At 40.4% G+C, this 24,833-nt stretch overlaps 1 protein-coding gene across 2 annotated transcripts in view; it reads right to left on the reverse strand.

Annotated features, from left to right (window-relative positions):
* The window catches only part of SEC24D (SEC24 homolog D, COPII coat complex component), a 121,659-nt gene that overhangs the window by 16,015 nt on the left and 80,811 nt on the right, over positions 1–24,833 (reverse strand). For both annotated transcript variants that reach the window (XM_082462768.1, XM_082462769.1), the window contains exons 11-17: positions 17,206–17,330; positions 12,093–12,284; positions 11,043–11,136; positions 3,051–3,167; positions 2,088–2,258; positions 964–1,060; positions 686–831 (exon numbers count right to left, since the gene is read on the reverse strand). In XM_082462768.1, coding sequence (XP_082318894.1) covers positions 686–831; positions 964–1,060; positions 2,088–2,258; positions 3,051–3,167; positions 11,043–11,136; positions 12,093–12,284; positions 17,206–17,330 — 942 coding nt within the window. The remainder of the gene's footprint in view (positions 1–685; positions 832–963; positions 1,061–2,087; positions 2,259–3,050; positions 3,168–11,042; positions 11,137–12,092; positions 12,285–17,205; positions 17,331–24,833) is intronic.

Raw genomic sequence — 24,833 nt, forward strand, 5'->3', positions numbered from 1 at the left:
TCAGGTGCAGGAATAATACCTGCATGTTCTCATAGTCCTCCTCGAGGCTCACGTCGATTAAAAACGGACAACTAGCTTTGGTGACGTACTTAGGTTTTGTACTAATAATATATGCATACATTTCAAAAATGCAAACAAGTAACCATTTCCCCAAATAGGTGTGATTTTAAAATAAACATTAGAGTTTTTCCTCAACTTGATGCCAATCTCTCTCCTTTCTTTGAGGGTGATGCTCGTGTCTGAAAACTACGACCATTAGAATTTCTCCTGTTTTAATTCAAAGTCTCCATGGCTTCTAGTTAATCTTACTTGCTACAAAGCCAAATCCTATTGTTACTTGCTTCTGATGTGATAACACGTCTCAGCAATGGTGTCTGGCACACGGCCGTCAGGAATGCAGCAAACCAGTGAGTGAGTGGGTACTGATGCCTGTCATTCTGACCTCAAGTCTGCGGGGCTCTCATGCAAAGACATACATAATCGTTACTTCACATAAATAGCATATATGAATCAGTATGGAGAATATACCATAGAGTGCTCTAATCTAGTGACTTTTGCCTTTGGCAAAATAGAGTTGAATTTCTTTATGGAGAGACTAACACAGTTGATGGCCCTGGAGTCTCCCCCACTGATCAATGTCAGTAACAAACTACAAAGCAAAAGATGGGAATACATTTTAGATCACCTGGATTAAGGCTCCACTGTCTTCACTGAGTTTGTCATCATGCTTGAACTCCACAGTCACTGCCTTGTCACAGTCAATGGCTGCCATCTCCACATCGGTGGTGTTGTTCATATAGATGCCACCAAAGAAGTCAGTGGCTCTGAAACCTAAGGATGAGGGAAAAGGGAAATTTTGCTTCTCCTTATCTTACTGTTATTTTCTTTGTTGGCCTGTTAATGAGTTTGAAGAGGAAACAATTATACAACAGAGACCTGAAAAATAATAAAAACGAAAAGTACCTGTGCTGGTACGAACCCTCATAATAGCATCAAATCCTATTTTCTTCTCAATATCATTTCTGAGGTCATTCAAAAATTGTTGGCTGTCCAAGTGCACCTAAAAAATAAAGTATGATCATGCCCACCAGGTGGCAGCAAAATACTTAAAATAACAATTCTTTTTTAAAAAAATCTTGATTAAAACCTACTTTATCCAGAAATCTCAGAAAGGGTTCTGAAAGCTTTTTCAGTGTCATTTCATTTATAATCTTTGGTCTTATCAAATCCCTCATCTAGTTCCTAATATAAATATGTAGCTAGGCAATGAAAAATAACTGCTTTCATCAAAATACAACTAGATGATGAACACTGTCATTTTATGTTGGGGGAACACTCGTTCCCCCTCCATGTTTCCCTCTGGAGGTACATAACTTAGAGGCGCCCCCCAACCTCTTCTCCTCAGGGGAGGGCAGGTGACATATCCAATTTCTAAGCTTGGGAAAAGGAACTGGGCGGGCGTAGCTCGGCCTCTTCCACATCTTCTTTCTGGGGAAGCAGCCTGCCTGCAGGAAGCACACGTTTCCTGGCCCTCAATACAGTAGCAGGGGCAGGAGTCCGCAGGAGACGCTTTTGTCTGTGCCGCCTCGTGCCTCGGTGTAAAGTTTGTCTCACTGAGGGGAAAGCGCTAGCAAGCCCACTTGCCCACAGACCTAGGTCCGTTCCAGGGCTGGCATTTTGATCGTCTCTCGACTCTGTCTCTCAGTTCAGGCTTGGAGGGGGCGGGGGGAGTATCATGAACTGACCCCCCCCATATCATAACACTTTAAAACAAATATATAGTCACTTTTATAAACAATACCTTAAATATATTTAATATAAAATATCAAGATTTTATATTAAATATATTTTCCCCCAACATGGAAGCTTAACATTGACATTCAACTCAGGCTGAATGAGTCAGTCTGTGGCCATACCTTAGGGAACAGGCAAGCAATTCTTAACCATCTGTCCATCCTTTTCCATCGGACCTAGAATTTACATTTGTCGGCTGCCCACAAGGGGGCACAGCTTTCTCACCCTCAGATCTAAGCACCAAAAGTAAACCAGCAGTGGAAAACCGAGGCGAACAAATTGCTGGCCTTTACCTGGAAATTGTTGTACTTGTAGAGGGTTCCTCCCGTGAGCTGAGGCACGAGACCCAAGGAGGCCACGTCCACGTACTGACTGGGGAAGAGGAAGAGCGTCACGCAGCAGCCGTGAGCCACGCAGTCCTTGGCCAGAGGGTCGTAGACATTTGTCTGGGGCTGGAAAAGGATCTGAAGAAAAAGATACACAAAGGGAAAAAAGAAAACCACATAATGTTTCTGGTTTCTGTTTTTAATTTCTATTGAATTCTCACTGAAGTTTGTTAAATGAATTTTTTTTCCCCAGTTAAGTGCAGGAGAAGAAGTGAGCCGTGATAATCATCAGCGCAGAGGAGGCCATGTGTCGAGCACCCCGTGCGCCAGGCGTGTGCCGTGTTTGATACACGTATGTGCGCTATGTTCTCTGATCCTCCGACAGCTCTAAGGGAGCTGGCGTTTAGTCCTCCCTTTCACAGACCGAGAAGAGGCAACTTGGTCGGTGTCACGTGGCCGCGGCTGGATGCTCACCTCGCGGTTTATCCTTTCCCCCGACTTGTCCCCTCGGCTACACTGCCAGAGGGGGTCTGAGCAAAGCATATTTTGAGCCCCGGGCACGTCTACTTCATGCCTCAGGAGTGCTGTCACACGGGACCGTCCACTACAGTCGCCCTCTGCCTTGATCTTCTTTCTGCGTTTCCCCCCATTTCTTCCATTCCCCTAATAGTCTTATCACTCAGTCTCTTACAAAGATTATACATGAAAAAAGTTTGAGACCTTATCTTATTTCAGACATCAGTTTTTCCAGGAATATACAATTTCCTAAATTATTTACAGTTCAAAATCTTCCTACAAAATACAATGTCCTGGATTTATACATTACATGTAGCTTCTCCCCCTTTCCTATACAAAGCACACACTCCCTCTCCCTTTATTCCATTTTAAGAACTGACATATGGACTTCAAAGGGCAACTGTTTACAAATACCTTCTCTTTGTCCGTATTAATCAGTTTTTTGTCATCTCTGTTTTTGAGCTTCCCTGGTGCTTCCGCAGTTGGCAAGGAGGAATGGAAGATGAACAGTTTCCCGGGACAGTCAGCTGCCTGGGGGGAAAAAAAAAGAGTCTTGGGTGGGAAGTTTTATTTTAAGGGACTCAGAAAAGTAAAATATAAGTACTTTCTATGAGCCAAGCACTGTATACATCTCATTAATCCTCACAATAACCTTGTGCCTTCTATAGGTTGGGAAACTGAGGCTCAGGGAGGCTAAGTGATTTGCCTAAAGTCACACAAGTTGTAAACGAAGGAGCCAATATTTTTTTTTTTTGGCCACACTGTGCGGCTTGCAGGATCTTAGTTCCCTTACCAGGGATCGCACCTGGGCCCACAGCAGTGAAAGCACCAGGTCCTAACGACTGGACCGCCAGGGAATTCCCCAAAGAGCCAATATATAAATGTAGGTCTCTATACCATGATGCTTTAAACACCTATTAAAATGATGTGTCCAAGTAAAAATACTTTCTCATTTAGCCAACAGGAGTCTTTCAGGACCAGGTAGATCCTCTGATGACAGGATTCCCAGGATCATGATGCAATACAAGCTCTTCTTTGAAATCATTAGTAAACACAGATTAAACCTGAAGGGGTACTTCAAGGAAGAATGCACAAGAATGCATCGGTGCTGTGGCAACAGCAGACACAAGGAACCAGCTACCAGGCAAGATGACAAAAGGAAAAAATGCGGGATCAACATCACGCTCTCTGTAGTCCCTGGGAAGCAACAAAGAGCCCAGGGAGGCTCCATGAAAGTCAAATCAGCATTAAAAATATTTAAAATCTTATTTAAGGAGCTAATAGGTAACCTGCAAGCAAAATTTACTGAAATTAAATGATTCAATATATTGCCCCTCTCCCATCTTGCCTCTCTCCAAACCACCCAGGCACACTGTTGCCTTGAAATAATTTCAAGGCAACTGTTCTGATCACATAGGTGGCTTTTCTCCTTAAGACTCCTGAACGCTTTCCATTACAGGATAAAGTCCACATTTCTTTATTTGGGTGGGAGCAGGAAGGCCGGGAAACAGTGAGATGTGTTGCTACCAACGTTCGCTGTGTGCAGCCCTGCACCAGACCCTTCGCGCACATTTCTTATTTAATACTCACAACCTGGTGACGAAGGTAGTATTGTCTGCATGTTAAGGATAGGAAAACTGAGGCTCATCCAATTTGGCGAGCTCACACAGCCCGTGAACAACAGTTTTGAGGCCCTTTGGAGTTTAGTCTGAATCTGTCTTTCCAGTCTAATCTTCTCGCCCCTGACCATCCCCTGTGCTGGAAGTTGCAGCCACACAACCTTCCTGCTTTCCTGGAAAACACCACGTGCTTTACACTCCTCCGTATTTGTTCCCTCTGCCTGGAATCCATCTTTCCCTTTCCTTGGCCTGGAGCTGTTGTTTGCAAAGATGTGGTTTAGAGGCACGCACTTGTGTGCCTGGGTCAGCTGCAAGATGTGAAGTCATTTGCCACTAATAATAAGGTACTTGGGTTTGTGAGTAAGTTCCTTAAAAAACAAATGAAGAGAATTCAAGGCTAGCCCTGTCTTAATGTGTCTCACCGAGTGACACTGTGATATGCTTTGCAGAGTGGGCCCTAGCTGACACCCTGGGAAGGGTGTGTAACCCATGCCCCATCTTGTCTTTGCTGTGTGGCCAGTAGTGAGCAGTGACTTTATTGTTGCCCGAGTCTTTTACTGAAAACTACTGATACATAACAGCATTAATAAAAAGGAAGGCAGGGCTTCCCTGGTGGCGCAGTGGTTGAGAATCTGCCTGCCGATGCAGAGGACACGGGTTCGAGCCCTGGTCTGGGAAGATCCCACATGCCGCGGAGCGACTGGGCCCGTGAGCCACAACTGCTGAGCCTGCGCGTCTGGAGCCTGTGCTCCGCAACAAGAGAGGCCGCGACAGTGAGAGGCCTGCGCACCGCGATGAAGAGTGGCCCCCGCTCTCCGCAACTGGAGAAAGCCCTCGCACAGAAACGAAGACCCAACGCAGCCATAAATAAATAAATAAATAAAATTTAAAAAAAAAAAAAAAAAAAAAAAAAAAGGAAGAAAAAGGAAGGCAAGGCTGAATGAAGAGCATGGGCAGTGACTGTGTGTATATGTGTATACACACCACATAGGAGAAAGATGTTTTCAACACTTTGGCCAACAAAGGCAGCAGTTCCAATGACCAAACCTAAGTAAAATTTCCAGTAATATTGATAATAACACGTTAAATTTTTTGCAATTGTATGACTAAATTTTTTTCATTTCTATCACTTTTACTATTATAAAAGTACTTTTTATTTTAATCCAAGTAGCAGAAAAGGTATAAAACTTTTCTTAAAAGTCTATCTTTTCCCTGACTTTTCGTGCCTCGCCTGCCCAATTCCCCTAAAGAATTCATTGTCAAAAATTCTTCTATCCATCTAGATCTTCTCTACTCACAGACGCGTTGTAACTTTATACCACAGTAGTTAAGAGCATGGGTCCTCGTTCCTAACTGCATGGCTTAGAAGCCCAGCCATTTTATCAGCTAAGTGACACTGGGCAAAATGTTTAACTTCTCTGAGCCTCAGCTACCTAATTATATGACACAGGAAAAATAGTAACTACAAAATACTGTTGAGAGAATTCAATGACCCAGGACATGGTGTTAATCGTAATTACACATACATGATTGCCTAGTTAATATTACCTATGGAGTAAAATTCTGAAGGAAAAAAAAAATAAAGTACAATATTGAAAAAAATAAAGAAGCCATATTTATCTCTTTTCCTAATATAATGGCTATTAATTTCAGATTTATTATTTCATTAATCACATCCTTATAAAATCTTTTATGAGTAGCAATAAAAGAAAGAGCTCCTATGGCATTATATGCTTTATAATCCCTACAAAATTTATCTTTTTACCAAAATCTGACTGTGCCCACATGAGTGCATCATGTAGGATTAGATGAATGACATGTCATTCTTATTATGGTGGAAACAGGTTGAGAAAGGCTGGCCTGGAGAACCCGTTGTTCTAAGTTCAGCTCCGACGTCCTTTCCCCTGAGAGATGTGTTATTAGCCCCCTCGGCAGAGCTGGTTGCCTCTACCTCTATGTCCCTACTCTGCTTTGTAGATAAGACTTTTCTAGAATTAATGACACTGTGTTACAACTTTAGGTATTCTACTGTCTTCCATGGCTCACAGGCTCCATGAAAAAGGAAGGACCTTGATTTTTCTACAGTGTGTTTCTCCAAGCCCCCTGCCCAGGGTCTGGTGCCTTTCACTCTATAGATGCTCCATAAGTTTTTGTGGAAGGAATGTGGTGATGCATCACCTTGAAACCAAATTTAAGCATATATTAGGACAACTGAAAGATAAATTCCCCCCACCTAATGATATATTTGAAGCATAACCACTAAAGGCCATTTCCCTCCAATATTTTGCCAAACTCTATTTATCTAGTTTTATGGGGGAAGTAAGAGCTAACTCAGAAAACTGTTCTGAGGCCAACTTAAAAGACAATGCCAGAAATTCACATATAGTTGAGTTATGAGTGTCAGATTTTGAAAGAGATGCAGATTTTGGAAGACTATGTGGAAAAAAAGACACTAAGAGTACAAGAGGCTGTGGACACGGAAGCATGTACAACAGAAAATAGGGAATGGAAACCTTTCGTTGGATAGTTCAAGGGCTTTTGAGAAAGTATGCATCAGAAGTTACCAAACAGTCCCTCTTTATCTTTGTGACAAATTAGCACATGTTTTATGTTAGTTTTTGTCTACTCTCTTTGCTTCAAAAAGTTTATTACAACTAATTATATATAGATTTTACTTGGCATCTACCTGATAGAAAGTAAAGCTATAATTCAAATGGGGGAGTCCAGTTCTAAAATGTCTCCACTTGGACACAAATAAGAAACATTGCACTCTGATGCTCTTTCAGTTTCTCCTCCCCCCCCACAGAGAATGAGACTCTCAGCTCTGGCCTCTCGTGCAGAACACTCTGAGCTACTCGGCTGACCTGCTGCGGTCCCGGACTTCCCAAAGTTACTCTTTGCTTGCCTCCCCCACCCCCTTTATTTTTGGGAACACAAGCAATGAACATCACACGTGGTATTACGGAGTTACATCTCTTCTACAGACTATGAGCAACTTAGAAGCAGTGACAGTAGTCCTCACGTTGTCTTACAAAACACAGGCATTTGATCAATCTTTGCTGATGGAAAGAAAAGTGAATGAATGATGTGGTCTCTTCAATATTTAGATATTACCCTGCAAATTCTCAAAAATGTTAGCTCTTAGCCTAATAATGACCTCAGGCAAGAATTTTAGTACCCTTGTGTATATTACACAAATTTAAGTCTTACTGATTTTTAGCTACATGGGACCTGAAAAGATGATGAAATGATGTGACGGTCAGAGGCAGCTAAGCTATCATACACACATCAGACATTTACACACACACACACACTTTTATCTTATTTGGAATTTTTTTTTCCTTCATCCAAACCTGAAAAAGTTGCTATGAGGCAGAAAGTATCGAATTGTACTACAGCAGCTTCTGCTCTTATACAACGAATTATAATCACCCAGAATCTTCTTGGAAGATGCAGAAGAAACCTTTTTCATTAAGGTTATTTATGGCAACGGTCTATTTATAAAAAAAAGTTTTGAGGAAACAGATGATTAAAGGCACATATACAATAGAAATACTAAGGCAAATGTAAAGAACTGGAAATCAGTAAGAAGGTCAGGGAAAAGAAGTCGTTATATTAGAATATCTACCCTAAGTAGTATCTTAGTAGTTAAAGCTAAAAGAAACATTATGAGTTAGACTGCTTATAGCAACCGACTCTAGGAAACCAGCTAGTGAATCTTTCTCCATGTAAGAGATTGAATCATGCAATAATGTCTCCAGTTAATGTTCTACACAAGAAAGAACTTTCTTCATAGTGTTCTTTCTTAATTTAATCATTAATTAACAGCTTAGGGCAAGACATTAAATCATAGTTAAACAAAAGCGTTCTTAGTGCAAGTGTAATGTGAAGTTGTACGGGTCAGGTATGCAATTTTCTCGTGAGTTAACTTAATGTAAGGATATTCCAAGAGATTGCAGAATGAATAACAATTCTTTATGCTGGTGGTTCCCAAATATGGATAATCAGCAGAGCAAACTGGGGAGCTAATGAATCAGGATCTCTGGAAGTGGGGCCAGAGATCTGCATTTTAAAAAAGTTCCCGCCCTTTAATACGTGACTCCACGACTTGGGGCATGCCTGCCTTCCCGGTCTTCTGCAGCCCTGGAGTCTGTGTGAAGACGGGCCGGGAGAGCAATCTGCCAGCAGGCACAGGGCAGTAAGCACCACTAACATTATGTCCAACAGTGTCATTTTATAAAGGTAGCTCCTTATCTTCATATAAAGACAGTTCTTGGGGCTTCCCTGGCGGCGCAGTGGTTAAGAATCCACCTGCCAATGCAGGGGACATGGGTTTGTGCCCTGGTCTGGGAAGATCCCACATGCCGCGGAGCAACTAAGCCCGTGCGCCACAACTACTGAGCCTGCGCTCTAGAGCCCGCGAGCCATAACTACTGAACACGTGTGCCACAACTACTGAAGCCTGCGCGCCTAGAGCCCGTGCTCTGCAACAAGAGAAGCCACCACAATGAGAAGCCTGCACACCACAATGAAGAGTAGCCCCCTCTATCCGCAACTAGAGAAAGCCCGCGCACGGCAACAAAGACCCAACCCAGCCAAAAATAAATAAATAAAATAAATTTGTAAAAGAAAAAAAGCTATAAAAAAAGTCCTTTACCTTCTCTAAAGGGAGTTCATTCTACTTTGTAAGAATAATGCTACTTATTTACTTTGATATTTGTAAAGTTATTCTGATTAGTTATATTTAGATATTAGTTTCTTCTCATCTTTAAACTTCAGTGTAAAAGTACATGCTACTCTAACATTAAAATTGCAAGTATAACAAAAAATAACATGCAAAAGACATGAAAGTAGATTGGCTGAAATGCACTGGCCTCTGGCAAATGACAGGCAGCTGAGAACACTGACAGCACAGTTATCAGGGTGCTGAGCAACCTCGAAGAACATCATGCTTAATAAGAACACGGTGGTTTTCAGTCATGTATCATAATATCACATTTTAGATATGTGGAATGCAGGTACACAAGTTGCTTTATATATTTTTTTCTTTCACAGCTGCTAAGCAGCCTCTAGACCTCTTGTGGACTGCCAGTGTGGAACCCATTGTGACAAGACAGTATTGCTCCCTTTTAGAAAAGATATATTGGTTTGAGCTGGGATTCTGGATGCATGTTTTAATGAAGCCTGTATATTCTTTCATGGATGAAACTTCCTGTGTGTGTGTGTGTGTGTGTGTGTGTGTGTGTGTGTGCACGTGCATGTGCCTATCTTCTTTAAAATTTACTTACTAGCAACTAAAGAAGACCCATGCCGCGCTCTTCTTTCCACTCTACTGTCTTAACTAATGATTTATTGGCTTATGAATATCCACTCATCTTTCAGGCATGAGAGCACGTGAATACAGTGTTACTCCCAGTACTAACTTCTCAGAGTAGAAAGACTTGTAGCGTCATATATAACTTATCACGTATCAGGAAACTTACATATGAATTTCTAGACACCTTATTGGAGGAGAGAACAACAACAATTGTAAAACTCTTTCAAATTGAAACAGAAGATATTTGTCCTTAGCAATGTGGAATAAAATAGGAATTCCCAAGTCTTTCTGTAGCCCAAACAATGATCACTGCTGGCTTCCATGGGATGAAACTTAACATCTCCAAATCGCTTTCTGATGTAAAATTTATCTTTAATTTCATGTTAAATTAACTTGTATTGAGGCTTTTTGAGGGATATCTACAAGTCTTTGATCCCATGAGTGAATACTCTGAAGACCAAAGAACCCAGGCAAGAATCACTATACTGGAACCAGACTATAATGTTTGGTCATAAAATTTATGTGGAAGTATCTCATAAACTTAATTCTGTAGGGTTGTTGTTGCTGTTTGTTATTACTGCTAGCCATTTTATCTTAAAAGATAATTTAAATGTAACTTTAATAATAAAATTTAAAAATCAATTTTAGGAACTAGCTGTCTGGGCCAAAGTGGTTTGACTCTTGTGCTAAGGTAATAATGATTAAGAGTAAGCACTTTCCAACCATTCTGCCATCCTCAGATTAATGTCTTTATTACTATGGAAACGACCAGAGTCACTTGGGCTCAGCTTCCCAACCAGAGAGTCGGCCAACCCCACTCTGCTTCTGGCATTCAGCAAGGCCCCAGGCAGCATTCCCTTCTGTCACTGACTGTCACGACCTTGCCCTTGCATGTTTGAAAACCCCAAGGAAGGAGAGAGATGGAGATTTTTCTTTTCGTATCTGGTAGTTCAGATATTGTTGAAATAATTTAAAAATAGATCATATAAAGTTCACATAAAAGCCAAAAGGAGGAGCTAAACTGGAAACCCCGACAAAATCAGTTGCTCAGATGCTAACAGCGCTGGAATGTAAACGCTGGGAGCAAGCCGTGGTTTGGGCCGTTTCCTCCTGAGATTTGTAGGGAAGTTTGAACAGCCTCCAGCAACCTGCATGTTTTTGTTTTTGTTTTTTTTTTTAAACATCTTTATTGGAGTATAATTGCTTTACAATGGTGTGTTAGTTTCTGCTTTATAACAAAGTGAATCAGTTATACATATACATATGTTCCCGTATCTCTTCCCTCTTGCGTCTCCCTCCCTCCCACCCTCCCTATCCCGCCCCTCTAGGTGGTCACAAAGCACCGAGCTGCATGTTTTAATGAAGGCTGTATCTTCTTTCATGGATGAAACTTCCTCTGTGTGTGTGTGCGTGTGTGTGTGTGTGTTTTTAGAATTTATTTACTAGCAACTAAAAGGGCCTTCTTCTCACCTTTAGTGCTTCCATGCCAGCCCGGATGACAGGAGCAAAGACGGTCTCATTTTCATTAGAGTCTGCAAACATCTCTGGAATCTGGTCCAATAAACTGCAAGAAATGAAGGAGCAAAAGGTTTTAAATATTTAGCATATTTGTAATAAGCATCAGGAAATAAATCATGAACACTTCAGGCCTAAATACATATGGTGTTTTTTTTACACTGAACACCTGTGGGTGAATTTCAGAGGTCATTCCTCAAGGAATGATATCCTGGCATGATTTGGCACCAAAATTTATGATTTGGTTGGAACATTTACAGAATCACACTCTTTACAGATTTTTTTCCTATTTACTACATTTCTGATCTCTTAGACTATAAATTATGGAACAGTGGCTATATCATCACCAAATACTCTCATGCACACTCAGGAAATAACTCCCTTGCGTTGCCTTCCAGCAAAGAGAAGGGACTGGTAGGGTTGAGTATGTGTACTAAAAAAAATTCCTCCTTTTAGATACCAGTCTGCAATGAAAAGAGACAGAACTAACATAAATAATAGACTTTTATAATCCATGTGTTAAAACCCCCTTGCTAATGACAAAACAAAATATGTGTGATTGAATCAAAACATTAAAAAAGAGAAAGACAAATATCATATGATATCACTTGCATGTGGAATCTAAAAAAATGGTACAAATGAACCTATTTACAAAACAAAAATAGTCACAGATGTAGAAAACAAACTTATGGTTACCAAGGGGGGAAAGAGGTGGGGAGGGGTAACTGGGAGATTGGGATGGACATATACACACTACTATGTATAAAATAGACAGCTAATAAGGACCTACTGCATAGCACAGGGACCTCTACTCAGTGCTCTGTAATGACCTACATGGGAACAGAATCTAAAAAAGAATGGATACAGGTATATGTATAACTGATTCCCTCTGCTGTACGGCAGAAACTAACACACCATTGTAAACCAACTCTACTCCAATAAAGATTAATTTTAAAAAAACAGACAACTGATTAGGATCTAAATTATAAAGCACTCGATATTTACTTGTGAATCACAGACTGGGATTCTTGATAGCTGACAAGGAAACCATCCAACAGAGGGACAAAGACCTCGCTGACGTCCGTCACCACCATCATCTGGGGCCGTGCCAAAGTGCTCTTTACGTTAAAGAAATGGAGGACTTTGTTGTACGTGATGAAACCAACTCGAAGTGAGGAAGTCTCTTCCTGACCTTCCCTGTGAGAGACAAAGAAAGGGTTTGACGTTCTTCCATAAAGTCCTGAGAGAGCAGCTTCTATGAGAAATTCAGTAAGAATACATTCTATAAAATATACAGAAGACATGTTTAAAGGTTTGGTCTTAATTATCGTTTACAGGATATAGATATTACTGAGTCACAGTGGTAGGGGATGGGAGATACTACAAAACTAACTTAAGCTGATTTTTAAAAAAATTCTCAAAAATCTAGGTAACAAACCGAATAGATATTATGAAAACATTTGCTCATATTTTTCTACTATATTTATTCTAACCATAGCAATTACAAGGTGCTTTTTTTTCCCCCCCACAAACAAGCTAGGTTTATTACAGTCTTTAGAAACAAAGCTCTCAGAAGTCACCAGAAGGTCAGAGTAACAAATGGCATATCTGAAGCAAGAGAAAGGCATATTCAGATTACAAACAGGACAGCTATTTTTATCAAGAAAGGACTTGCTCCTCTTGTGTGATTCTTTTTTTTACACATTCTCAAGACTCTCAATAGGAAATGGGCTAGATTTTGAAAGCTATATACCATATAAACATACAGTGTAAATACTAAAATAAATCACATATACAAATTGACAATGTAATTCTTATTAGGTAACCATTTGTGATGGTCATGGCTAGAGAATAAAAGCAATAAAATCTCCAAAACTGTAACAAAAAGTAAAAAAAAATTTTTTTAGTAAAAACTTTTTTGAGGAATTCCAGGACAAGGCCTTAATGTTCCTGAAAGGAGTATAAAGGCATGAATATTGCTGTTCAAGTTTATATTAAGTATATTCAGAGTTGAGTGGTCTAGACTCTAGTTTTTATTCTCACTGTCTCTCCTTCCCCCTCCTCCTTCCACACGCCCTCCTAAAAAAACACACCTAGACACTAATGATGCTCTTACGCATTTTCAGCAGCGGATATAACATAGCGCTGAGTGGCTACATGAAAGCCATTTTCTTTGACCCTTAGATATCAGTTAAAACTTATTTTGCTTTGGGGACAACTTCTGTGAAAAAGAACCTAGTCTGCTCAGTTTCTACATTTTGCACATGGCCTAAAGAGTTACTTGAGGGCTTCCCTGGTGGCGCAGTGGTTGGGAGTCTGCCTGCCAATGCAGGGGACATGGGTTCGAGCCCTGGTCTGGGAAGATCCCACATGCCGCGGAGCAACTAGGCCCGTGAGCCACAACTACTGAGCCTGCGCGTCTGGAGCTTGTGCTCCACAACAGGAGAAGCCGCGACAGTGAGAGGCCCATGTACCGCGATGAAGAGTGGCCCCCGCTCGCCGCAACTAGAGAAAGTCCTTGCACAGAAACGAAGACCCAACACAGCCATAAAAATAAATTAATTAATTAAAAAAAAACAATTAAACACTTCAAGCAGAAAACCATGTTTAAAAAAAAAAAAGAGTTACTTGAGTACAAGAGAAAGGACAATGGAAGTGTCTGAAGTTCCCACCGAAGACTTCCCAATTTCCTTGATGTTTCAGCAGAGTACAGGCTGACAAACTATTCACTTTAAACTCTGTTCTATTTCTTCTCTACTTACGTTGCTAACTGAGGACATTTGCTCTCCACTGTGGCCTTGATAAATGGCTGGGCAGTTTAAATAGATCCTCATAATCCCAAAAGCACTTGGTAAATGTTTACATTTTGGACTCTTGCAACATTTTTAGAAATGGGAATCCTTATCCTTTGTAACTACACATATACAGACTTGACACACATACACACACACACACACACACACACACACACACACACACACATCCCCTCCACAATCAAAACTGTATGACTTTACGCAACCAACGACCATACTAGACTGTATCCGTGTTCCCCTTCCCGCTCCCTATTTACTAGAGTTTTACTCTTCAAGGCCAAGCACAAATCCTCCTTCTGTGAAGCCTCCCCTGATGCTACCAACTGGAACTTACTTCCTCTTCCTAAATGTCTACAACTCGTTCACATTTGGCTCTTGGTAGAAAGTGCCTTTTAGTTAACATTTCAGGAATCCCTGACAATAAACCAATAAAGGGCAGGGCTCAAGGCTTACACTCTCCGCTCCTGGAGAGGGTCTAGTACAACGTGGAGAATAGAGGCCTCGTTGAGGATAACTGCCATGATGTGGGACACTGTCTGGGATGGCAAGTTAGAACCCAAACTGATAAACTACTTGTCTGTATCCCTTCTCAGCTCCAGTGGAGTGATGTCGCCTTGGTAGTTTAAAATCAGCCCAGCTGGAAGTATTTATACCACAGCAATGAGCAAACACTACAAATCAAGGCTTTATTTATTTGAGAGCCAGTTTTCCAGCACACCACTGGTTAAGCTCCTGTTTCCCAGTAAACCTTTTATTACAAAGGGTGAAAAATGTCCAGCAAGTCCTGAAGGGGATTTATTCCTTTTAATAGTTAATTTGGAGTCAACCAAGGCAAAAGACCCAAAAGAAAAATTACAGAGAAGAATCTGGATTGCTATTCCCCATTGGCTTTGGACATTTTTAGTGATGGGAAAAGAGTATCCTGGGATTCACAGGGTTCACTTAAAATCTAATTAACATTTTTTGTAAACATCTAATCAGGACATCTCACATTATTACAAAATAGTAGTAGTGTTTCCATTGGAACAACTCTTTTTAAATTTGAGAAACAAAGAACTATCCTAAAATTTTCTTTTTCAACAGTATAGCTGCCCTGTTAAATCATATCCAGGAGAAAGCAAAACCTCAGTCTCTCCTTCATTTGATTCTACACAAATTTTGTAAAGTTATACAAGGGATATCTTAATAAAGAACATGTTTTGTTCCATTTTTCAATGACCCCTTCCCTCAACAGTTGCCCCTATTATTATAATGGAATGAATCTGACAGAGCAACACTGAAGATATTAGTAACTGGAAGAATCAGAATATTCCAAAATCAAGCATTTTGAACATCTTAGCTACAGCAGCATTAAAAACAAACAACCAGAAAAAAGTCCGAGAGTTTGATCTGAGGAACGAGTGAAGCACTTCAAATCTTTTCTTTCCTGTTCCAGAGAAGTCAGACAGAAAAGTCTAGCAACCTGGCAATATCAAAGATGCAAATTCAAAGTTAAAGAGTAGGAATGGGCTTTCCCTTTTCAAAAGATTAGCTGAGAGATGAACATACCTTAGATATTAATCAAGACTTATATACTATGCCTTAAAAAGACTGCTTTAGTTCACAGAAGTAAATCAAATTGATGGCAATCTTACCATCGAAAATATAAAGTTATACATACACGCAGCCCAAAATAAATTTCAGGGGAGAAAAGAAAAAACAGATTTGTTTTAAAAGATAAAGAAGGAGAAGGTATTTTGGCTTGAATAAAAACTTTCAAGAGAGTTACTTGAAAAGTGGCGGGGAATAGCCAGCAGTATTCTCCCCCCGCTCCCCATCTCTTGCCAAAGCCACACTTCTGCTCCAATGGGATATAAAGGTCATGATGACACCTAACAGTGTGATTTCATAACTTGCATCAACAGGTTACAAGCTTCATATCACCAGTGTGTTGAAAAGAAACAAGGGGTTGGTGAAGTGACTATGAAAATAGGTTATGAGAAACTAATTTGAACCAGTTTGAAAAAAGAGAGAGAGAGAGAGAAGCCACTTCCAGAAATTAGAGTAGTTTGCTTTCATACAACTCAAGTTCAAAATTCAGATGTAGTGTTAAAGCAGCCCTGGGGGAGGTCTGTGATCAAATATGCCGTTTTAGGCAGAAAGTCCATACTTGTCAAGTGTCCCTGAGAATGAGGTCACAGAAACTATAGTCACAACAGTCGGCAGGCGTCAGAGGCCTTTCTTTTGCCCCATCTTCAACTTGCTCCCAGCTCATTCTTCATTGTAGGATTCAGTTTGAAATCACCTCAATGTTTTTTAAACATCCCCACTGCTTTTCCAAACCATCCTTGAGAATATTATGACTTCAGCTTCATGGATACAAACAAAACTACTCCTGGGAGGTCCAGAGTTCGCTCAGCTGAGCCTCACAGGCACCAAAGCACCCGCCACGTGTGGAACAAATACAGAGGAGTGGGCACCCGCGGACCTGGGGAGACCTAGGGGCTGTGGACAACTCGCCCCTTTCAGAACAGAGGTTGCTTATGTTCAGAACACAGGGAGGGGTGGAAGACGTTAAGACCGGAGCAGACACTAGGTTTCAGACAATCTTTTCTAGCCTCTTTTATTTTCTTAAGCATGTCATCTTCTCATAAAGGAAAGCTTTCTCCCTGCTCACAAGTCTCCTTCTAGATGCTGGTTCCCATCCTAAACAACTAGTTTGTACACGATAAAACATAGTCATGTTTGCTAATGTACCTTTCCACCTTTCCTTTTATGCACTGCCCCCTGTAACAGCACGACACATGATGTACCCTGTGCCCTTAAGTTACAGGACATAGAGGCAGGAAAGCTGCAGAGGGGTTAGACAGGGTACTATAAGGGCAAAAGGGAATTTGGCCAAAAAGCCACGGGGCCTGCCATGAGACAACAGTTCAGTTTCCTGGCATCCCTTAGAACTCTCTACCACACCCAGCAACTACCCGTTTCTGCTGGAAAATCAACGTTTTTGAAAAGTGAATAACAGACTTCCAAGGCCTTTTCCACCACACTGCTGGGATCCTCCTTATAATTTAGAATGGATTTTTGAATGTTGTTTACCGTGGCATTATTTCTTATCAGTTGTGTTTCTTCTGCTTTGTACAAAAGATTACTCTGAGTTTTTAAGGATTGTTTGATGTTGTTTGTAATTGTTTATAAATTATAAACAAGTATCCGATGTCCCCATTAGCAAAAGAGACCAATGGGCCATTCGGCACTTGTTTTCTGGCCAATATACTAATTCAGCAATATTGTATAAGTTACAAAAAGAATGGCAGTTCCCTTACTTCGGAAGTTTTTCCAGCACAGTCTTCAGTTCTTCACATATGAGCTTCACAAGTCCATTCTTAATGTTACTATATGAAACATCAATCATGAAGATAAAGGCTGGTGGGTTGGGAGGCTTATTCTTCTACAAGAAAGCAAACAAATCACACACATATAATTATAATGTACATACATTTCATAATCAAATTAAAACACCCAGAAACTCTTTAAGGTCATCAGACAGCTCATTTAATATAACATGTGTGGAATTAAATCATTTTCTGGAACAGTCTCTGATGCTATAAAAAAGATAAAAGCTGTTTATTTTCCAGGCTATGACCTGGGTCCCACTATTGAATTAGACAGGATTATGAGAGCTAGCAGAGAAAGGCTCAGAAGACCTTATTACCACAATTCCCCAAAGGTGAGTACAGTCTTGCGGCGACCTTGCTTAGAACACTCTGCCTTAGGGGAAGCGGTATGTCTGGAACCCTGGCAAACTGTGGCCCAAAATAGTATACAAAACTATAATTAGTGTTTGTTTTTGAAACTGAAGTAAAACTTCATTAACTTGTCATCACCATTTTCAACTCTCTTCCTTTATAAGCTCTTCAAAGATATGAAATTAAATACTAAAATATAATTGTATACTTAAAAAGTTGTGCTGTATTATTAAATATGTACCTGTTCCTTACATATTTATGGTAAAAAAAACATGAATACTGGGTCTTTTCTCTGTTTAAAACAATCACTATAACATAAAGCAGCTGCTACATAAATGTTTTGTAGCTTTTGGTCCCTTTACTGGCTGGTGTTCAAACAGCTCTTAGGAAGCAATTCTTCAGTTGGATCTTACAGAGTATTTAGAAAATAGAACCACAGGCAAACAACTTTAGTGACTCACACTAGAGTAAAGAATTAAGGTTAATTTAATCTTAATTTTGTGATAAATGAAAAAAATGTTCTAGATTAAATTTTAATTGTTACAATTATAAAATTATATGACACTATCTCCAAATTAAGTTACTAATTCATCCTATGTCCACTATAGGGCTAGATGTAACATTCCTCTAATAAAAGTCTTTCATTTGAAAAAAGGAAAAAAAATTGCAGGACTTGAAAATTATCAACCTGAAAACTTCATTGCTTTGCCACATCCAACAAAGAAATGTAAGAACTCTGTTGCTGTCCACATGAGCAATGATTTTTAAAAATTAATTAATTAATTTATTTATTTTTGGCTGTGTTGGGTCTTTGTTGCTGCACGCGGGCTTTCTCTAGTTGCCGCGAGCGGGGGCTACTCGTCGTTGTGGTGCGCAGGCTTCTCAGTGCGGTGGCTTCTCTTGTTGAGGAGCATGGGCCCTAGGTGCGTGGGTTCAGTAGTCATGGCTCGCGGGCTCTAGAGCGCAGACTCAGTAGTTGTGGCGCAGGGGCTTAGTTGTTCCGTGACATGTGGGATCTTCCCGGACCAGGACTCAAACCTGTGTCCTTGCACTGGCAGGGGGATTCTTAACCACTGCACCATCAAGGAAGTCCCGTGAGCAATGATTTTTATTGCAAATCATTCCTGATTCCCACCTAATCTAATTCATAACAGAAACTTATGCTGATTTACATAGAATGAAAATAACAATCGTTTCCACTAATTAAACCAAAACCTGTGACCAATCCAAATGTGCCTTACCATTCTTATATTCTCTCCTAAGTTCAGCATCACCAGTTCCCCATTGAATATTTTTGATATCTCCAACCTACACATTTCTACAGAATGCTTCACCGTAACTTGTTTTCTACATATGCAAAACTAATACATCACTCCTCTATAAATAACGTTCTCTTCCAATATCTCTATCAATAACATCACTACACGTCAACCCAAAGGCTTGAAAACATGAAATTAGATTTGACTATCTCTTTTCTTTCCATCACCAAGTCCCATTGATTTATTCTTTCAAAATGCTTCTTTCACATGTTGTACCCCAGCCCCACTCTTAACCACCCGGAAGTTTGTCATCCTGCACCTAGACAACTGTACTGGCTTCATCCCTGGCTGCCTTAATCGATCACTCTACCCATTCAACCCAGCTGGCTTTGTCCGGCCAACCTTAGCATGTATGAACTCTATAACCTGGTTTACCGTGACATCTTGAAGCTCACACATCTCCTGGCTGCAAACTACAGTGATTTGAAATAAAACCCAGCTCTCATCCTCAGTCTCTCTTATCTCTGCAATTTTCGGCCTGGCAGACCGCTTTCCCTTTTTCAGCTGCCGAGGCACCGTGGTGTCATTTCCTCTCCCACTTTTCTGACTGCTGCTTCTGTTTTTCATTTTGTTATCTTTCTCTGAAGGATACCCTCTTCTCTTTCCTTATCACATGCTCCATCACAGAATCTCATTTGCTCATTTTTAACCAGCACCTCTCTGTAGGTGACCCCTCAGATTCTCTCCTCATGGTCTGTCTTCTGAGCTCCCGACCAGCATTCCAATCAACCACAGCGCCCCTCCACAGCAAGGTCCCGCCAGCACCTTACACTCAAAATCTCAGAAGTGAAGACAACATTTCTCCCACGATGCTGGCCTTTTCTACAAGGAACTTACAGAAAACATGATCCTCCAGAATGATCTGGGCTTGACGCCTCCTTTCCTCTGTGGAATTGTTCACCTCCCTTACTATCCACACCTGGTTAACCGCGAAGCCCTCAGCAGCTCCTTCTAGCTCCAGTACCCGAATTCAGACCCTCATTTTCATCCTTTTTAAAAATTATTTTTAACTGTGGTAAAATACACAGAATATAATTTACCATCTTAACCTTTTTGAAGTGTGCAGTTCAGTGGTTTCAAGTACATTTACGTTGTTGTGCAACCATCACCACCATCCATTTCTAGAACTCTTTCTATCCTGCGGAAACGGAAACTTTGTACCCTTTAAACAGTCATTTACCATTTCCCCCCCTCTCTCCAGCCCTGGGAACCATCATTCTACATTTCTACTTTCTGTCTCTATGAATTGGACTACTCTAGGTACTTCATAAAAGTAAAATCATACAGTAGTTGTTGTTTATGTGATTGGCTATTTCTCTTAGCATAACGTCCTGAACATTCATCCGTGTTGTAGCATATGTCAGAATTTCCTTCCTTTTTAAGGCTTAATAATATTGCATGGTATGTATATACCACATTTTGTTTATCCATTCATCCATCTATGGATACCTGGGTTGCTTCTACCTTTTGGCTATTGTGACTAATGCTATTATGAACATGGGTGTGACAATATCTCTTTGAGACTCTCCTTTCAATTATTTTGGGTATATACCCAGAAGGAGAGTTGCTGGATCATTTGGTAATTCAGTTTTTAATTTTTTGAGGAATTGTTATATTACCCTCATTTTCTCTTGTTTTGACTACTACATTAACTTCTAATACCTACCTCCCTACCTCCAATCTCCCTCCTCTCATTATACAGACTGCTGTCAGAATAAACTATCCAAGGCACAAGAAAGATCCCAAGGCTACTGCCTCTGAGGACAGGACGTTTACTGAGTCCCCAGAGCCAAGCACAGAGCATGGCTCAAGAGAGTGCTCAATACTGTTAGATGAGTGAATGAATGTGTAGATGGGTGGATGGATTAATGGAAACAACTCCCTCTTTGCCTTTAATTGTCCTCATGGCCTACTGAATTAGTACAATCCTTCAGTGGCCTGGCATTTGAGAGTCCCCATAATACTCATTTAGCAAACATGTATAAAAGCCTAAGAGATCAAAGCTCTGATGCCAAGCCTAGTGGAAAATAAAAGGATAGTCTGTGTCTCAAAACAATTTCCCAGCTTTACTTCCTATTATGCCCCAATACACATTCCTCCAACTAATTTAAGTGTTTGCAATTTTCAAAACATTTTCTATCCAGAAGTCACAATCTAGTGGGCGTGGGCCAAGAAAAGTATTTCCTTGGCTGGAAAAGTATTTCGTTTGGCATAGTGTTTTAAAAAATATTTGAATTTGAATGTGTTTTGGGGGAAGAGGGAATATACTCTCCAACCATCCTAGTCTCTATACTAGGTCCCCATCACTCATCTGCAAAGCTCCGCACAGCCCCTGAGGAAACTGGAGTAAGTTGCAAATACCTCTGAGAAACTGCTTCTGCTCAACATTTCGTTTCCCCTTCTCTGCTCGTGGTTTAACCAGCTCAAATGTCACTTACTCTTAGAACCCTTCCCTGATCCACCAAATCATAAATTCTTGCTCATCTGTTTTCTTATGGCACTCTGACTATTCTATTCTTACAGCATTTATCCTATTATTTATATCATAGTTATATACTTTAATTATCAGATCTATGCATGGTAAGGACTTTGAGATCAGGTTCATATTCTTGCTAATCTTGGTATCACTCACAAACACAGCCAAAGTGCCTTGGACATGCTAGGCATATAATAAATGTCAAAGTGAACTAAAATTAAGTGGAGAAACTACATTTTTATTTAGGAAAAAAAAACAGGCTGGCTTGGAATGAGATTTTACCTTTCAGGTACACTTTATATGTAGATAGATATATTCTGTAAACTTCTAAGTGAAAAACTGTCAGTTATTAGACAGAGCTGGGTCTTCTTTTCCAGGGGAACTCCATGGTGATTTTGTAAATACATGCCTACATATCCACAGTGTACTGATAGAGAATAGGGGTTCTGTGGTCATACAGACATGGTTTTCAGTCTGGCTCCATCATTTTCTATATGTATGGCCTGAGGTTGGTACTTAACCTCTCTAAGCCTCAGTTTCCCCACATCATGGTGATAACTCACCACATGAGGTCACTGTGAGAACTAAACGATACAATACATAGAAAGCACTTAGCACAGAGCCTCACACATAGTGAATGTTCAATGAATGTTAATTTTAAATTAAATAAGCTCTTATTCATCACCCAAACCCCTAAGGCAATTCATTATTATTCTTCATTTATATTTTAAGGTATAATTAAATTTGAAGATATTAAGAGTTCTTTTATTATGAACCTTATTTGGAATAATAAAAGGAAGATTAACCTTACAAAAAACTCTTCAAAATGTACAGTTTTTATTTGGTTCCTTGCCTGCTGTGTGAGCTTTCCCATCAATTAGACATCTGGAACATTTCCAGATAAAAGAGTTTGAAGATACTGAGACTTTTGTTCCCAGAAATAGATTTTTGACTCCCTGCCTAAGTTCCTGCTAAAAAAGCATAAAATCAAGATAATATAGCCTTTTTGGCAGAGAACTGGAAACTCAGAGCATAGTTAGATTTATACTACAGTTGCAAAGATGAGTGAATAAATTTTCCATCACTAGATACAATGGCTTTATTACATTTAATTAGAACTTCAAATGTTTATGTTCTGCCTGGTCATTCTCCTTCAGTCAACAACAGTAAAGGACAAATAAACTGTCCAAAAGTAACTGGTATTTTAGGATATTTTTTCTGTTGTTTTGGTTTTTTTGTTTGTTTTTGCCTGAAATAAATCATTTGTACCAAAAATGTTCTTATGTTTCCCAAAATATGTTCAAATGTTACAGTTAAAACTAATAAAGTGTTAACTCTTCTTTAATAACTAGTTGAAAAACTCATACAAAACACTAAAATAAATGCAAAAGGTATGTTAATTGGAAAACATTTTTAAATCCACTCAGTTGAAAAAACTTCTAGTTAGGAATAATGTTCTTTGTAATTTATATTCAACACAACATGGACTGGTCCCCTAGCAAATATATAGGAAAGACTGTGGGTCAGAGGCTGCTTTCTGAGGACTGGGCACTAGGAGGCATTCATTTTTGGAAAAGGAAGTAAGTCAGAATGATCCTGTTTCTTCAAGTCTACACGCGGTACTTCAGATACAAGCCGAAATCTGAACTAATACTCACGAAGATATTTTCAAATCCCTGAAGAATTTGAAAGATATTCAAGATATCCATAATGATGTCACTATCACTGTGACGCTGGAGAAGGGAAACAGCCAGCCCTGGGAATAGAGACCCACCTGCAAATTCATTCACTCATTCACTCGCTCATTCATTCATTCATCCACATGCACTGATCAACCGCCTACGCTGTGGCAGGCACTATGATAGATGCTGTAAAGACAGCCAGGACAAGATTCTTGTCCCCAAGGATATCAGAATCTAGGAAGAGGGAAAACAGAGGAAGATTTAAATTCTATGGGGATAACTGCTAAAACAGACATATGGACCAAATTATATGGGAAAAAAATTCAGAAGATTTAGTAAATAACAACCATGATGAAGTCAGAGAAAGTTGTGTGCACATTGACACACACTCACATAAAATAAAATTTCAGCCAGGGATTAGAGAATAAGTAGGAGTTTGCTAGGTGGGGTATGTATAGATGTAACAGGAGGATGGAAAGGTAGCTGGGTCAAAAGAGCATCTTAGATAAAAGCATGGAGTTGTACAGGGGAGTGATGTGTTCAGAGTACATGAGCCAGAATTTTCTACAACTGAAGATGTAGCTAAGGTGGTAGCTAATGGTCTTATAAAGAAACTTAAATTTTTGAATTTAATTTTTTAGATTAAGGTAGTGGGGGGAGTCTCATGGTTACATTTTAAAGCAAGGAAACCAGAGGCCAGGATCCCAGGCTGCTGAAATAGTCTCAGGGAGACTCTGAGAGCCTAAATCACTGCGATGACAGCTGGAGTGGAGGAGGAGCTACAGAAACACGTCAATAGTCTTACTGACCATATCAGTTGAGCTTCTGCCTTGGAAGGGAAAATTTTCTGAGATGACTGACGAAACAAATAAGGCAGAGGCACTATATGAAACTGCTGCGTTAAGAACCTAGCGGAGGGACTTCCCTGGCAATCCAGTGGTTAAGACTTCGCCTTCCGATACAGGGGGTGTGGGTTCGATCCCTGGCCGGGGAGTTACTATCCCACGTGCCTCGCAGCCAAAAAACCAAAAAACATAAAACAGAAGCAACACTGTAACAAATTCAATAAAGACTTTAAAAATGGTCCACATCAAGGGACTTCCCTGGTGGCACAGTGGCTGGGAATCTGCCTGCCAATGCAGGGGAAACGGGTTCAAGCCCTGGTCCAGGAAGATCCCACATGCCGTGGAGCAACTAAGCCCGTGCGCCACAACTACTGAGCCTGCGCTCTAGAGCCCACGAGCCACAACTACTGAGCCTGCGCTCTAGGGCCCGTGGGCCACAACTACTGAAGCCCGCGCTCCTAGAGCCCGTGTTCCACAACAAGAGAAGCCACTGCAATGAGAAGCCCGCGCACCGCAACGAAGAGTAGCCCCCGCTCGCTGCAACTTGAGAAAGCCCGTTCACAGGAACGAAGACCCAACGCAACCAAAAATAAATGAATGAATAAATAAATAAATTTATTTTTATTAAAAAATGGTCCACATCAAAAAAAACTTTAAAAAAAAAAAAGAAAGGAAAAGAACCTAGCATCATATTCTATCTGAAAGGGACATACAAATGAAATTATTATTTTTACATATATATTTTTTGGCTGTGCTGGGTCTTCGTTGCTGTGCGTGGGCTTTCTCTAGCTGCGGTGAGCAGGGGCTACTCTTCGTGGCGGTGCACGGGTTTCTCATTGCGGTGGCTTCTCTTGTTGCGGAACACGGGCTCTAGGTGTGCAGG

The sequence above is a fragment of the Balaenoptera physalus genome (genome assembly GCF_965194825.1).
Source record: "Balaenoptera physalus genome assembly, chromosome: 5".
Taxonomy (NCBI): Eukaryota; Metazoa; Chordata; class Mammalia; order Artiodactyla; family Balaenopteridae; genus Balaenoptera; species Balaenoptera physalus.